The sequence below is a fragment of the Perca fluviatilis genome, chromosome 15, assembly GCF_010015445.1.
Source record: "Perca fluviatilis chromosome 15, GENO_Pfluv_1.0, whole genome shotgun sequence".
In the NCBI taxonomy this organism is placed as follows: domain Eukaryota; kingdom Metazoa; phylum Chordata; class Actinopteri; order Perciformes; family Percidae; genus Perca; species Perca fluviatilis.
This window is the reverse complement of record NC_053126.1, coordinates 23,253,933-23,271,548: the sequence shown is the minus strand read 5'-3', so window position 1 is coordinate 23,271,548 and position 17,616 is coordinate 23,253,933. Positions and strand designations below refer to the sequence as shown.

Here is a 17,616-nt window from a genome sequence, read left to right as displayed (position 1 = left end):
AAATAAGTTAAATAAATTAATTTGTTGAATTAATTTGGCCATATTTCCACATCCCTACAAGGTAATCGATCATTAAAAAAACAAGACAGTCAACTTCAGAAAAAAATTTGTTTTTCAACATAATCATGGATTTACAATGAGACATTGCTTTCCTACCATTGAAAAAAGATATATATCACAAATAGCATCATATTCAAGCGTACATCTCAAATATCTGAACATAGAAACAACAATGTTCCTGATGTTTTACTTGTACAATAAGGTCAATTTGTAATCTGATTGTTACGTGTAAGAGATACCCACAAATATCATAATTCCATGCAGCATATACAAAGATTTTTATACTGCAGACACTCCAGCTGTTTGACAATAAACATACATATTGTCAAAGCCTCAGTAGAGGAGTCATCAGTAGACATCTTCATGGGTCAGTTTTGGACACAATTGGAAATGTGTCTATGTAAAATCTACCCAAACCAGAACACTATATATATATATATATATATATATATATATATATATATATATATATATATAAAATGGGTCTTCATTGTCTTAACTTGGGATATAATTGTCTGCACATGGGACTTTATTTCCATAATTTGGGACTTTGGGATATCGTCTTGATTTGGGACTTAAATCAGAACCTATAGCCAAGACTTGAGATTAACTTGTAACTTTCAAAACATTTGCACAATGTTTCACCAATTCACTCACAGTTGCGGTTAAGAAAGAGCAGTGATAGGCCTGTGTGTCATTTTTCCTGCACTTTATAATTCACACTATCCATCTGCCTTAAAAAATATGTTTTTCTCCTGCAATGATTATAAGCCACCGTTGGAGCAGAGCTGAGAGTGACCATTTGGATGCATTCCGGTGTTAGGCATTGTGACAAACAGGCCCGACGAGATCCAGCTGATTATACAGAATATAACTCCAGGACACACTCCAACTCTGGTCCTGGTTTGTGCCTTGATCTGTAGGAACCAAGTGAACCTTAGCCTGGCATTGCCAGACTGATTTGCAAATACGAATTAGTCTGGAACCTCTCAGTTCATTTTTCGATTTCCAAGGGGCATTCAACTGACTAAAATGCCTCTGGACTCAATTGAATAGACCTACATCCAATCCAAGCATCAAAATGTATTGATGTAGCACTGATTAACATCAAGCTAGGGTAGTGCGTGGTCCATTTTTAAGCAGGACAAAAATGGCAGCTGGGTTACAAACTTTCTCAAATGAGAGCTAAACAGTACACTAAAATGTACTATGTCATATTTGATCAGCACTCCCTAGTTTGACAGTTTGATCTGAGCTTCGTGAGCCTGGTGCATTCACTGTAAGGATGGTCACTTTCCTCTGTCATCTTCTTAAACCCGCCCCATATGAGATACACGTTTGTGATTGGTCTGCCCAGGGCCAGGCCAGCTGGAAATCTGTCTAAATAGGATGGAAGTCTGGCTCCCAGGCTAAGTGAACACATGAAGACCTCTATTCTCCAGTTCATCTAACTGAACAGCTGACAACAAAAGCCCAACTAATTCAGTTAATGGGATTAGTGTAACAAATTTTAGAAAAACCTTCCAGTATGTACTGATTTAGGTTTGAGACTCCTTTAATTGAATTTAGTCTTTTTGAGGTAACATACTGCATCATCTATTACTGTCCAAGTGTTTACTGCTGGTTCTGCTGGTAAACTATAATCAATAACATTGCACAAGAAAGCTAAGACAATGAGACGTGTGACAAAAGCATGATCATTCAATTAAGAGCACATGGGATTCCATACAATAAGGCATTGCTTTAATGAAAACATCTGGACAAACAGGTCACAGTTTTAATTAATGCTTGATTGACTAGCGACTATGACGTCCTCTTCGGTACTGATTGTTTCAGTCAAAACTATGACTCAACCTATGAGCTCCTCAGCTCCGCCACAACGAGTACCTGATATGTAGAGATGGAAGCAGCTGGCCAATCACAAACCCAGCAGAGTGGGCGGGGGAGGGTCAGCCTCATGGATGACAAAGCAAAGGAAATGATGTGTGAACAAAAATGAAGCCAATTCAAACAACCATCAGGCTCTGTTGTCACCTGTGGATTCACGTCTGCAGACTGAAGCTGCTTGTCGACCGTGGTAAAAGGTTGTTTCATACACAATCATTCTATCCTACAAGCACACCTACAAAAGAAATAAATACTCCCCATGTACATATTACATCCACATATTTTGCAGACATCTGTGGAAATAATATTCATTTGGGATCTTTGCCTTATCTAAAATTAAAATTATTAATTGGGAATATAGATTCCAGGTGGGAGAAAACCAAACCAAACAATAATGCCAAAGGGCCAGCTTTTCTTGTTTTAATGCTGCTAATATAGCCTATTTACAATCATCGTATGCAACAGAAATAGCCTCTGTTTTCACTAATAAGCTAATATGTCCTGGCCGTTTACCAAAGAAGAAGAGTAAAATAAACCAAACCAAAAAAAGGGAATTCATTAATTGTGCTTTTTAACCCACAAATCCACTTTGTTGAAGTGGGACAATTTTAAGAGGCACCACTTGAAGTGCTTCCATCAGTCAATGAGAATCTCTAAAGCTATAACAAGGACTGAAAATACAAATAGTAAATATCAGTATATTTATATATTTAGAAAGTTAATACAATTCCCTTTCCAGTCCCATGTCCAGTTTAAAAAATATTTTCTTCAGGCTGTCAAACATCCATCTGACATGAAGGATCCTTCTTTGTGTCAACGCGCAAAGCCCTTATGATGCTCTGAGAGAGAGAGATGTCTTTGCCGGGGTTGATTCTGGATGACACAGGAGGCTTGTGCTAAAAAGCAGGAAGAGTTTTTTTTTAATGGAGGAGGTTGTTTTAATAAGAAGACAGAACACCTCTGCTGAGGAGACTTGCTGATTTTCGAGATTTCTGTCGACGTCCGTGGCGTGTCTCAGGAATCCTTCAGCTGACCGCTCTGCGGCTAAACAGTTACCTCGTTCTTACTGGCAGTGCGGTATGTGTGGTGATGGCCCGGAATGTACTGTAGGTGGTCCACCGTGTGTGTTCGTCGGGAGGCAAACGCCTGCCTCTTAGATGTGCTCGCTTGGTTGTTGACCGTCAGCGTGTTGTAGGAGTCGTTAGAGGCAGTGGGTTGAGAGTGCATCTTGGTCATCTTGTGGCGGTCCATGACGGGCGTGATGGGCATTAGCATATCGGCGTGCGACATCGCCCGAGCCATCGCCTTCTCCCGGAACTTGTCACGCCTCATCGCCGGGGACAGCAAGGGATCCTGGGAGTGGAGGCGCTCTGCCGACAGCAGCTGCTCCTCTGAGAGGTGTCGGCTGCTGCTGTACGCGGCCGCCGCCATGACGCCGTACGAAGACAAGCCGTAGTCCCCGCGACGTGGTGTCCGGGGAGGAGACAGGACGTGGTCCTGGGACATGGCCCTCTGGACTCGGCGGGGACGCTGCCGCTGCTGGTGCTGCTGGTGCTGCTGGTGCTGGTGGTGCTGCTGGGGATCTGCGTTCAGCTTCACCATGTGGGTCGGGCCCCGGCCGCCGAAGTCAGGATGATGATGCTTTCTCGCATAGTAGTCATCTACGTCCTCACCTGAGAAGCAGAACACAAAGAGAAATAACAGTATCAAGACTACTGGCCTTTGCTTTGGAAAAAGACACCCTTGGATACCTGTACTTTTGTATTTAGCATATAAAATTTGTTATTTTGTAATGATGTTTTGTAATAATTAGCTGTAACAAATGTATTTTAGTGCATTTTACTCTACTGTAGTTAGTGATTCCCACATTTCCTAGAATGCCATCCAAGAACACTCACAGCCTCAGTGCATTCAAAACAAAACTATACTTACAGAATATATAAATTAGTATAGTACACACTTAGGGATTTTTTTTCTCACAGTGGGGCAGCAAGACCACAACATATTTGAACCGAACCACATTTACAACATGCAATTTGCAGTATAAGATAATTTCCTCTTGTTTATTTTGACACATTTCATTAAGCAAATAATAATAATTATTGCAACCCATGCATGAGCATGCAAGAGCCCTGTATGATTTGCCAAGTTATCTGCAATTTGCAAGCACCCATAATTTGTGATGCTGCCACTATTTGAAATCTGCATGCAAGGGGTGCTCACAAATCACTTTTGTGAAACGCGGCCCTAGGACTATAAGGGCCACGAGTGGTTGAAAAGCATTGACACATTAGTCTCCATTATATTTGTCATACACCAAATCTGTTCATGAATGAATATATGTTTGTGTCTCTACAGATTTAGAGAGTCTAAGCTGGTGTATGATAAGGGAATGTTGATTTTTTTCTTTTCTTTTGGAGGTCGATGGAAACAGGCTAAAGGACCTGACACACTTTAGCATACTTCCCAGAAAGAGATAGACTCAACTAGGTTTTAGGTGAGCATCTTTTGTTTTGGCGCCATCAATATCTTGGCATAACAAACTTGACAGCTGAGCGAGAGATATATGCATCTGGAGGAGACAGAGGGACCTCAGAGTGGTGGACGGCACTACGCGATAACACATCGTGGTTAAACTGTACGGTTTGCCTTCATTTCTCCTCAATCAAGTTCAGTAAATGATTCTGTATAAGTCATCAAAGTCTCTGGAACCTTCATGTATCCAGAAGTCAAGCTGCAAGTGTTTCTATACCAGAGGTGATAATGGTAACTGGTAACTGTAACTGTTTTGAATAGTTCTGTCCTTTTTCTTAATGAAAAACCGAACAGCGGACTCATTAGTGTAGTTGTCCTTCAGTGTGGAGAGGGCTCATCAGCATACCACAATACTCAACAGATCATAGGCTGGTCGTGCCTGAGCAGGCAGCCAGTTGTTCAATTCCACTACCAGAAAGCAGGTCGGTCTCTCCACTGAGGAGTCCTAATGGTAAAGTCATTTATGGCTGCATTAGGCTGCAATCAGCTCTCAGCAGACTTCTATCTACCTGTTTTTGGCAGTGATGGCACACAGGGGGACGCAACCACAGAAGCTCTCTGATTAACTGTAGCGGCTGAGGGGTCGTTACCTCTGCAGTAGGTAATTATCGCAGAACAGAGAGGTCGAATGGCCGTTTTAGGACCGTAGCACAGAGTCGTGGAGGAGAGGGATGATGGGAATTGTTTGTCTGGATGCTCGGCTGTCTGGGAGAGATGTCATGCCTGGATACAGAAGGTCACCTTATTGTCCCTCCATGAGGGGTTTCATGTCCACTGCTCTGTGCATTCCTAATGAAGGAGGCTCAACTTCGGCCTGTGGCGATGTGCTCCAGCATTTTTCCCTGAAGGCTTGGTTTAGATGTGACATTATGGCAGAAAATGTCAACCAAACTCAACCAGAGGCTACACGTATACAGACAATCGAAAAGCGGTGGCCCATAGCTCCATTAATAGGTCACACTCCAGTCACTGTGAGAGATCTGTAGCGATTATACACTCACTTGTTAATGTGGCAGGAATGTATTATGTCCTGCTATGACAAGAAAAAAGCATGAATTCTCAAATAAAAGGTGAGTCTCCGATAAAAGCCAGGGGCGTGGCTGACACCAAGCAATAAAGACCAAGTAAAAAACAACGGCCAGGTGGGTCATGTCATACTGATTGACACTTTGACTGTCTTTTTTTAAACTCAAATACTGTTTTCATTCACTAGGTATTTGCTTCGATTGTGATATTTTCCCCAAAGAATTTAAGTTAGCATCAATAAAAGTTGGGTAAAGTTGCAGGGCGAAAAGAATATTTATAAAAGAAAATGAGAGGCATGCTGCTTTTTGTTCACATGGGTTCTGTGCTGAAAAGTGTTAATGACCATTAAGACACAATAAAAAAAAAAAAAAATTCCACAGTCTTTATGGTGAACACTTAAAACCAGTCCGTAGTGTCAGGATCAATGCCTGTGCAATAACACTTACCAAGCATCCACCTTTTCAAGTAAATTCTATATTTTTGTACATTTACATAATGTAAATATCCGTGAAACATACACTGTAAACTGTCATATCCTCCTACCTTCTTATTTATCATTCTATATCTATTCCGGCACTCACCATTGCACTACTGTCTTACTGTTTACACAATATTCATAGGGCTGTTGTTGTTTACATTTACATGTATGTGCATACATATTTATATATCAAATGTGTAAGTTTACCTTTGTTCAGCTTGCTGCTCTTGTTTTAGCCGTATTCTGTGCAGGTACATTGAAGCCAACATAAAACCTGAGTCCAATTCCTTGTGTGTGTACACGTACACACATTAAAGCTGATTCTAATTCCCATCTGATTTTGATTAATAGCAACTTAACAGCGATTGAAAAGCAGAAGCAACTGTAATAATTAGTGAATGAAAAGGTATTTCTGTTAAAAAAGGAGCCAAAAAGGGGTGAGTAGGACATGATGTATCTTTGTACTGATAGAATTAGCTCTGTAGAAATATTCTGAATATACTATGACAACAAGTAAACATGGAGGCAGTGTTGATTTTGCAGTAATTAACAGCAAATGAAAACAGGGAGAATATAATAAAATAAACTTAAATCCGGAGGAATCCAACCTCTCTCTACCTTTTGAGGTAGATAAACAGTACACAAAACTATTTGAGAATTCACTGTAATATTAATTTCAGTAGAAGGTTTATTGGCTACCTCAAAATGGACAACTACAAATGCACGTCCTCTTCCTTTAAAGCTGCCTTTTCCGCCACTTAATTTAAGATTGATTGTACATGTTACACTGTTTACACTTTAAGTCAGTGAAATGATTTAAGTGGGTCGATGCCCATTGCGTCTTCTCATCTCTGCACTGTAGATAACATGCAGCACTTTACAATTAACATAATTGCGAGAGGCTAAAAGGGTGCCAAACGTGGGGCGGAGCTGCAAACACATGGAATAGCTAACAACGGCTAATTAAAGCCCAGCTCCCACTCTGCTAGATTAGATCCAATATAAGCAGTATATTTACGTTTCAGCTATTGATCACGAAGACTGTAATCGTATAATGCATCAACACTCGTGAAACTGGTGCAACATCAATTATAAAGTGATCTTTAGAGAGGTTTGGAGCAGGAACGGTAAAATCAAAGGAGGGAAATGCAGCAATTTCATTTCTTTTTCTCTTTTTGGGATAATTAAAGGCGGCTTTTTTTTGGTTTTGTTAAAATGTGTTTTAATCCATTTTAGGGTGATTAAGGTGATAAACAGAGCCAAACAAGATTTTGTTCCTCCTCTTTTCTGCAGCCCTCCTTGAAAGAGCTGATTGGGTTACTTTAGAGCAGCGTCCTCAATCTCTGCCTTGTTGACATCACTGAAGGACGGGCGAGATGGAAGAGTCACACACACACACACACACACACACACACACACACACACACACACACACACACACACACACACACACACACACACACACACACACACTGCACACACACACACACACTGCACACACCATTTAAAATAGCAAATAAACTGTACTAATTTAATTTAGTCATCATCATCTCTCCAGATGGTTTAATTAAAATTGCAACTAATTATATTATTTTTAAGCTTGTTTCCAAAGACCTCACTCATGCTTGAACCCACAAATAAATTTTTTCAGAGTGGAAGGGCTTTTCTTCAAGGGACGACTTTGTTTGCTCGTTTGACAAATTCCACAGGGTTCCTGTCTCAAATTTGAAAAGCCTGTTTGTAGTTCGACGTGATTCATCTCTGTGATTTTCTGTGTGTGTACAAGGCTCCGGCGAGATAAGAGCAAAGCCCACAGTTGATAAGGGGGAGAGAGAGAGAGAGAGAGAGAGAGAGAGAGAGAGAGAGAGAGAGAGAGAGAGAGAGAAGGCAAACGTATAAAAGACAAATGTTGAATGTGCTTAAAACGAGATTGTTCGGAAGCATGTTTTCATATCACACAACCAACGACACATTTAAATGGCTTTCTCTCCGTGTGTAATGTCTCTTAAGATTCAAGGTTGCTTGACGAGCTGCTTGCTTGGTCTCAAAGAGAGCAGCACTTTCTGTTACACACCAACCAGACGGCCAACCATCGGCAGAAAAGCCAGTCGGACTACAGTCTCCCGGAGTTGGTCCAAAAAGTGCCACAGAACACACCAAAGAGATGAGACGTAATACGTCTCCATAATCTGTATTTTTACCCCAAAAATGAAAACCGGAAGCTGATTGGACAAACACGTCACATGGGTTTGTTTTCTCCGGAAATTCAAAGCTAGACTGTCATGACGGCTTGTTCAGAATACGATCTCATATTGTACTAAAAAAGTTCACTGAAACATGTTTCTGCAAACATTTTAAGCGAGAAATAGGCCATGCAGTTGCTGATTCTGTCTTCATTTCAGATCAACAAAGGTCAGTTTAAAAGATTTTCGTCAGATTTTCGTCAGATTTTGAGAGACTAGTCACGCTCATTCCGCTCACCATTTCCGGGTCAGTCCTGACTGCCCTGCCTCCGACTGAACATGTCAGGTCGGCCAAAATAAAGGCCAACAGCCCCTCAGACGGATGACACTGAGAACACACTGAACAGACTACAGTCACTGACCTCGCCAGACTGTCCAACGGCCGATTATCACCCGATAGTGTGTGAGCGCCTTCAAACAACCTTTGAACGTACACATGTTCAATAAAAACAAGTTCCTTCCCGAGGCTTTTTTACAGAGGAACTGGGGCTCTGTCCGGCGTTTAGCGCCGCCCAAGTCGATTGTGATTGGTTTAGAGAAATGCCAATAAACCAGAGCACATTTTTCTCCCATCCCGGAATGCTATGTGGACTAGTCAGACCCTCCTCCGCAGCGCTGTATATATAAGAGTTTTAAGCCTGGAACCAAGCCAACCAGCTACAAGATGAATCGTGTCCATAAAACATTTGATTCATTTTGAAAACGGCAAAGGTACAACTGTGTACAGAAACAATCGTAGACTTCAATGGTAGCAGCTCGCTATAGCCGTTCATGGGTTCGCAGGTGCGGTAAACATTTCCTTGGTAACAGCAAGCTTTACAAAACAGAGACGCTGTGACGTTTAGGATTGTGGGTAGTGTAGTACTTCTCCATGATATCGCAAATTAAACAAGATTAATATCATATGGACTTATGGCTTCTACAGGAGTATAAATCTTCGTTTCACAATCTAATAATCAAAAGCCTTAAGCCGCCTACACATGATCCGTGGTATAACCGCTCTGTTCTGGTCGTTTCATTGTTTACCTATGGGGGAGCAGTGCCACCCAACTTGCCGCTACCCTTGGCGTCCTGCAGCGCTCGGAATTGCCGCCGATCACTGCGCTCAAAGTTCAAATTATTGTTGCCGCTGACCTTTCAAGGTGCAACCAATTCCAGAACGTTCCTGTGCTGCGCTTTGCCTCTCTGGCAGCCGGCTTCATGAAGAAAAAAAACATTCAAGTGTGTCTAGTACAACTGCATACGCAATTTGAATATCCGCTATGCATTGAATTCATTCCTGCAAATAATGCCTTAAAGAAAAAGTAAGACACGTAAGTAATGCTCTGCAGTGTTTTCACAGACAAATCACTGTGAACACAGAATAGCTCACTGAATCTAAAGGAAATGTTTGTAAGAAAAGATTTACTGACAACAAATTGGTTAAATGTGATAACTCACAACATAATACACTAGCTAGCATACAGTGTGTTTTCACAGTTGTGCTTGCATCAATGGACTGCCAAAAAGGAAACGTGATGACACACTTAGAGTAGAAGCACATATTCCATGTCTGTTTACTTGAGTGTATTAAAATAAGTCTGAAGGTAAAAGCTGTGAAAAGAAAATGTGCTGTTCCATGAGTTAAAAGGAGTTTTCACGCTCAGATGAGACCAGCTGCAACCGCATCATCCCCCTTCGATGACCTCATCGCTCTAATTCAAAATGTTTAGCTCATCTGAAAGCGGTTCATCCAAAAAAACTGACGCATGAAAAATAGATGGTCTCAAGTGGAGGATCTGATCAGTGTAAGTAGTCAACTCAAAATGGTAGACTTTATACAATATTTTTGTTCCTGGTGCTTTTCAAAGGTTCAGTTTGAACCACGTTTGCTAAATCCTCTAGAGCTCTGCATCAGTTTGAAACAGAAAAAAGATAAATGCATCCAGAATTCTGCTTTTTATGCACCTTGGTATTATCTAAACAGAACATACGGATTAAAGAAATGAGTTACGCTATCTGTATAACACATTTTCACTCCACTATATTGCAAACCAGGATACAACAGAACATCAGGCCCACTGCATTTGTTACCCATCTCCAAGCTGCCTTTTACAAACTTCAGTTAGCAATTAAATCTAACCTTGAATACCCCCAAAAACTAATTTACAACCAACTAAATCCCATTCCGTAGACCTGTCAAAAAATGGATACCTAATTTTTTAGTTTGATAGTTACTGTGTGGTCGCTACGCTCCACTCACTTTTTAATGAGGAACTTAACCTTAAGGCCATTATTGGTGAATGTACCATCTACTTCCGCAGAATGCTCAAACAGCTATCAGACCAAAAGTTAGACATTAATAATCTTTAATATCCCTGGAGTCTGTTCTGAAAACAGTTTTTTATTAAATACCACCCTGGGTTTGGAATCATTCACAAGATAAACTTATATTGGAAACTTCCTTCCAATCAGGCATTCAAAGGCCACATTCAAAACATGTTTCATGAAGAATGACAACAGTCAAGCCTTCTTTCATACCTTATGTCCTATCTTACTGTGTTCCCGTTGTGAAAAAGAAATGGGAAATTTGTTGTGCTATAATTGGTTAGGTTTGTTTTATAGAAGAGAAAATATATCTCAAGACACTCCCTGGTTTAATGAAAAGATAATAAGTAAAAGAAAATCTAGATCGACATAGGAAACATGCAACAAATGTAAGAATATTGGGCATGCACTGGTCATTAGGTTGCATCCACGTCATCATCCAGCTGAAGATAAATGAACTGTAGCATTGCTGGAACATTAAAGCGCCATCTTGTTGCCGTATAGATGCCATTCAGCTAAACAGCTAAAAAAAAAAAAAAACTTAATATGTCATCAAGAGACATTAGCAACATGACATGAGCTGCAGATGGAGCCAAATTACACACCAATTAGATGTCAGTGGATGGGCCGATAGATAGAGTCGATGGGAATGGTTATGGAGGCTGCAGAGCGATGCCATGCATTTTATTTCCCTAAAAGGTGAAAAAGTGAGCGGATTATCTGCATAATGAGCCACCAAACATCTGGAGATACTTATCATGATGCATGTCTCTGTAATGGACATTTTAGATGTTTCATCAGGCCAGACGCAGTGAATGTGGCAACCCTTTAATGCACAGGGCATAAGGGCGATGTCATTCCCTGTCTTTGCTTTAGTGCATCAGGTAATAAACACGGGGATGAAGGACGAATGAAGGACCACCTACTTAATCTGTGGAGAGAGGAGGAGTATTTACTTAAGTCAGACTTGAGGGCCACCTCGTAGGAGGGCGGCAGATGGCTGAGGTTCTGGAAGGATCTGGACAGGGACACGTCGTAGGGCTCCGTGGCTGAGGTCAGGATGTTGTTCATCCGCTGGGGTCTCTCTACAGGGGACAGGGGAGGAAGCGGTGCGGTGCAGTCAGAGAACAGTCAGTCAGAAAGACGGGTTATACACTGGGAGTCTTTACTGGAGAAGACAAAAGGGAGGCATGTAGATAGAGAGGGCAAGGTGTGATCTGGTAGGAAGTGTGGATTGAAGACTTGTGTTCGGAGGTCTTTAGCTTTTGCGAAAGAACGCGTGAAAAGGTCTGGTTGCATTTGAGATGTACAACAGTTTGATTTTGCTGGAGCTATTTCCTCCAGAATCAGTAATAGCTTGTTGGGTTATTAATTACGTTATATTATCAGGTGCATTCAGAAGAAATGTGTCACTTTATTTGAGCACTAGAATTTTCTTGCACTTTGTGTATATTATGTGCTATGACTAATTTAAATACTTGAAAGAAATCTTGTTTTTTTTCTGTTATTTTACTTCAAACACGGCCCTTTTACTATGGTTTGTACATTTATGAAATGGAGTCATTTGCGAAATGGAGTCATGCCATCAACAGCACTGGTATCCCAGCCTTACACTAGTCTATCCGTTCTATTGTCAAGGAAATTGTAAGCGAACTTTTGAAATGTGGCAAAAAAGAAATGCAAATTAGGTGTGTTTCCATAAACTAGTTTGGAGTGAATAAAATAGGCAACAGTGTAGTTTTATCAGAAGTTGGCGCTATAGTCTATGGATGGCTTTAATCCAACAGTAAACAGAGTAGAAGTAGAGGTTAGCAACTGGAAACAAAACGAGTGGCCCTCACCATCTAACCCATCTACGCTGTCCGGAGAAGAAGACACGTTACAGGAATATCTGGAAGGACATCAACAGCGGCAACAGTCTAATCACTCACTTCGCTATGTCAGAACCTATGCAGCAATGGTGTTTCCATATCCCATTTAGAGCATCGACTCTTTTTCCACAAAGGCAAAAACTATTATAATAGTTATTATAATAGCTATTATAATATAAATTATACCATTTCCATTCAGCTTTTCTAATGAAATACTTTAAAATGTGCATGAAAATATGTAAAAAGGAAACGGGGCTACTGATAGTTTTTTGGTGGGGGTACACTACTCTATGGACCTTTTACTAAAATGTAGAAAAACTGTTTAAAAAAAGAGGTAACATGCTTGTATGATGAACTGATGAAGTAGGTTGGAACAACCTAACAATTAAGAAGTGGTTATCAACAGCATTTTAGAAACTATAGTGTTTCCACTAGTAAGGCAAACTAAACTCCTTGATTTTTGAAGGGTGTCTGATGACTTTCCCTTTGAGCATTAAAAAGTTATTGTTTACTGAATGTTGATGAGTTGTAGCATCAATAAAGTGTACCAATCTGTGCTTCTTTGCCATCACACATTCTGAGCAAGCTGCAAATCTGTTTACTAAGCAGCTCAAGTGACGCTTGATTCATTGTGGAATGCCCTCAACAGTTCTGTTTTGGGTATCAGCGATATGTGCGGCAGCATGCAGGCTCCTTGCACTGCATGGAGCTCCTGTGGCTTCAGTATTTGGGACGCCAAGTCATGGGTCAGGAGGCGCAGCGCGTGGGGGTGGGGGATACGGGCAGGGACTCTGGTGCGGGATTTAAAAATAGGACTGAGTGACTACTGCAGCAAGGAGGACAGGGACGGACAATACCAAGGAACATATGGTGTAGAGGGGAGACATTCACTGAGTTGTGTGCAGGCTTTTTAGGGAAGATCGAGCCGGTTAGGTGAAGTGAAAGAGACGGTTAGGTGAAGTGAAAGAGTAAAGATAATGTGTGAAGAAGAGATTTTGAGATCCGATTAAAAGGTCATGGACTGTAATGCAGCGGGGTGACATTTTTGTGACTGCAAAAAATACACAAGCATTTAAAAAAAATGACCCCCAGTGTGCAGGTATACAAATTCTGATCTCTACATGATAAAGAAAAGGTGAAGAAAAAAATACACATAAACACCATGTGTATGTGTATTACTTACCGTATCTCATTTGTCTGTGGGCTAACAAGTGAGAAAGAAAGCATCAATAACATTGTAAAACAATATGTTTCAACCAAACCTCCCCAGAGGTTGCCCTTGGTCAAAGCCAATATTGTAAGAATGTTGCCAACACAAATAATTAGAATTATGCATAACAGCTCCCATGCCTCATCAGAAGCTAAATAGACTTCAAAAAGCGCTGTTTGAAGAGTTTTATTTGGTGCTGAAAGTACTTTTGCAACCCATTCTCCGAGCAAAAAAAAAAAAGGCTGCCCTGTTCAAGAGGCAGAAAAGCACCTGCAGAATGGGGACCACAGCGCTTCATTAATGGTGGAAAAGTTTGTATAATAACTCATCGACACTGACACAGAATGTCGGCCTCTGCAGTTTATAGAATATCATAGAGGGACATTTTTTTTAATAACTTGAAAGGCCGGATTCCCTCTTTAATTACACAGTGTTTCATTTTATTGCCGTTTAGATGCAGGATCATTCAGTAACTCCACACTAAAAGCTGCTCTCCTTTCACAGAAAATCACATTTAAAGAAATAGATAGGATGCAATAACAGTAATTGCGTTTTCAATAACTGCAGCAACTGCACAGATGATCCTTTGATTATCAAACACTTTATGCTTCTCATTTTCTTCAGAGGACTTCTTTATCACTTTCTCAGATTTTAATTTCCTTGTGAAAGATATACTTCTGTCCGTGAAATTGAAAAATAGTCCATCACAAGAATTGTTTGGCTTACTTTCCTTTAGAGACGGATAATAATGCATATCATTTGGGAAAGTCAAGTTGGGTCAATCACCACATTAAAAAGATACAGCATGATGAGATTTTGTGAGTGACATTTCTAGCATGCATTCCAAATGGACATTTTCATTATAGGTGCACACAGTGACGTTTTACACAACATGAAATAATGTCACATCATCCAGTTACAGTAAGGTCTTTTCTTACCCAGTTTAGGTGTTAGCGCAGTGAGATCCAGGTGGCTGTGCTGGTAGTCATGGTGGTGGTTTCCTATTGTGAGAAGAAGAGTTAACACTTAATTTCAACATTGTAGGTTCCAGTGACAAGAAGAAAATCAGGCATGTCATCAGACTTTGCCCTTAGTCCTTACTAGTGTTGTCATAAATATCATTTTTCGATACATATGGATTCTGAACATTTGAAACGGTTTCAATTCTCATTTTCCATAGCCCCTCATCTCTCCATCAGCGAGTTGAAACACACACACACACGCACACACACACACACACACACACACACACACACACACACACACACACACACACACACACACACACACACACACACTGCTGCAGTGCGCACATAGCAACTGGGTTTTGGTTGACAAAAAAAACAGCAGGAGTGCTGTTTTGAAATACTTTGCAAGGAAAGGTAAAGGATACAAGCCCATAAAGTATCCCCGTGGTATAGAAAATTATGAATGTATATCAATATTTTTCAAGGTAGTGTGTAGACGTTTTGAAATTCCAGTATCGTGACATCACAAGTCCTTACCCTTGATTCAACATCAGTTCAATCAAATTGAAAAAACCCCCCAAAAAAACACATATTTCCCCCTTGACCTTTGTGGTATGTAGCCATGTGTCTTTGAGATTTCTTTTGCAACCCCACTAATGGCGCTTTTCCATTACATGGTACCTACTCGCCTCACCTCGCCTCGCCTCTACTCGCCTTTTTTGGTTTTCCATTACGAAAAAAAGTACCTGGTACCTGCTAACAGGTAATTTGAAATACATGGCTGAGAGATTGACATTTGAAATGTCAGCTGTTGGAAGAAGAGGAGCTGTGTGATTTAGAGGAGAAGTGAGAGAGTGACGGCGATTAGCTCCGCAGCAAGTAGTGACTCTAGAGTCATATATATGTGAAAGAAACAAAGTGTCTGCCCTGTTCTTTCTGACCACGGTGGGAAATCTGGAGCAGTAAAAGTTGGAAAAACGCCATAAGAGTCTAGAGTCTACTTATTCAATACATTGGAATTGTTGGGTCTTTGTAAATTATAGTGTGGTCTAGACCTACTCTATCTGTAAAGTGTCTTGAGATAACTCTTGTTATGATTTGATATTATAAATAAAATTGAATTGAATTATGCAAACCCGTGGAATTGAACATGTGTAGATACTGTAGTGCGCTATATAAATAACATTGTCTCGCCTTAATAATCCTCACACCTTGTGGATGATCTAGATGCTGTGTAAGTGGGTGAAAATATGTTCTTGTGGTGGTGGCACTTAACGTGTTAAAAATGACAATGGAAAGTAAATAAGGATCTATTGTTGTGGTGTCACACATATGCCTGGTTCAAAGTAGCTCTGTGTCAAAGTCAGGTGAGGTATAAAGAGCAACAAAGTCCTGGTTGGGAGGATGTTGGGGTGGATCACCCAGGAGATGGCTGATCGCTGTTTGTGTAAAACGAAAAGTGACTGACCAAACCTCAACGTTGATTTTTTAAATACATAAGTTACATACATAAAATTAAAATAAATTTACCTAAATAAATACCTAACATACTTAACCCTAACCCTACTTACATCATATTGCCTGCGTAATGTACATTGTATGTAACTTACTTATTTTTTACTTTATTGTACCCACACCCAAACCCCAATCCTTTCCTAAACCTAACCTAACTAACTAGTCTTGTTGCCTAAACCTAAATTGTTTCTGTGCCACCGCCACGTAATGTGGTGTTAAGAGGTTGTGGTAATTTCACGTATTTCTGTGAGATCAGGTTGTTAAAGAATGTCTCTCCGTGAGTTCAGCACGACAGGCAGTCTGACAAATGTTATCCTCCTGGTCGAGAGAGTATCAGTGTGATCCAGTCTAGTCATATACTTTTCCCCCAGATACGAGAGCTTTGATTGGTTCAGTGTGTCTCAAAGGAAGTGGTAACTGTTACGGCTCGCTTATGGGAATGTGAGTGTTTCTTCCATTTGACGGAATCCATGCTCTTTGCCAAAATGATTGATTACAACCTCTTTATACAGGAACATGGAAGCAGCTGCACCTCATGGTGATCCATCTTCACTGTAAGTGAATCATTTGATGTTGCACTAATATTGTTATGTGTTGTTTGAGTGGTTAAAGAACAAAGCAACATCATCTGAGACCATCGTTGAGCGGCTATGGGAGTTTAAATAATTTCAGAAATATTGCCTTTATTCAATTATGCTTTGTGTTTCTGAACAGCAGAACAAACAAAACATGGATATGTAATAGTTGTACCCTATTTGCATTTAATTATGTTCATCTATCATTCTATAAGAGTGCTAAAGACAATAAAAACACCTCTGATAGCTTAAACCTACACATATGAGCTCTTTAGCAAGCTTGGAACTGATGACAGGGGGGTGGTGTTCGGCTTTTATTAAAGATCATTGCCTGTATTTCAATGATAATGCTTTTCCCAGCGGGTGCATGTGACATTGCTGACAAATGTTATTTGGCTTTTGCTAAGATCTAAGCCAGTGTTAAGATTCATCTTTCTTGTTTGAATGTGGTATTGGAATGTCTTGCTTATCTCAACTGAAATTGATATTCAGTTCAGGAAAAGAAGGAATATAAAGACTCCAGTTAAATGTTTATTAAGCTGTGTACCATAATCATAAAGAAAGTCTTTGGTCTGTTCTCCCTGCAGCTCGTACTCTGCTTTTCTAATCGCACAGGTTTGATCGAGGGACCAATTATAGCGGCCACAGAGAGCTCAGCTAAATTATCCTGCTATGAACTTAAAACGAAAGCAGTTTTGCACCAAATAAATAACAACCTCCTATTATCTGAGTAATTGCAGAAACAGTTTTTTTCTCACAGCAGAGAAAACCAAATGTCACATAAAATTCACACATTAAAATGTACAACGAGTGTTTAACTATGGTTCAAAAGTTTATCACCCAAAGGGGATGGTTTTTTTTGAGGTAATCTCCGGTTCCGCTTTATAGGGGGTATTTGACTTATTAATTTATTTATAGCTTTTGCTACTATTGTGCAGCAA

General features: G+C 40.3%; 1 protein-coding gene across 3 annotated transcripts in view; it reads right to left on the bottom strand.

Moving 5' to 3' along the window:
• Positions 1–546: 546 nt before the first annotated feature.
• LOC120575367 (protein shisa-6) overlaps positions 547–17,616 on the bottom strand; it is an 85,153-nt gene continuing 68,083 nt past the window's right edge. Inside the window, exons 6-9 of one of the 3 annotated variants that reach the window (XM_039826100.1) lie at positions 14,556–14,618; positions 13,591–13,611; positions 11,463–11,621; positions 547–3,620 (exon numbers count right to left, since the gene is read on the bottom strand). In XM_039826100.1, coding sequence (XP_039682034.1) covers positions 2,992–3,620; positions 11,463–11,621; positions 13,591–13,611; positions 14,556–14,618 — 872 coding nt within the window. In that variant the 3' untranslated portion in view covers positions 547–2,991. The remainder of the gene's footprint in view (positions 3,621–11,462; positions 11,622–13,590; positions 13,612–14,555; positions 14,619–17,616) is intronic. The other 2 variants (XM_039826102.1, XM_039826101.1) reach the window with 2 other exon arrangements.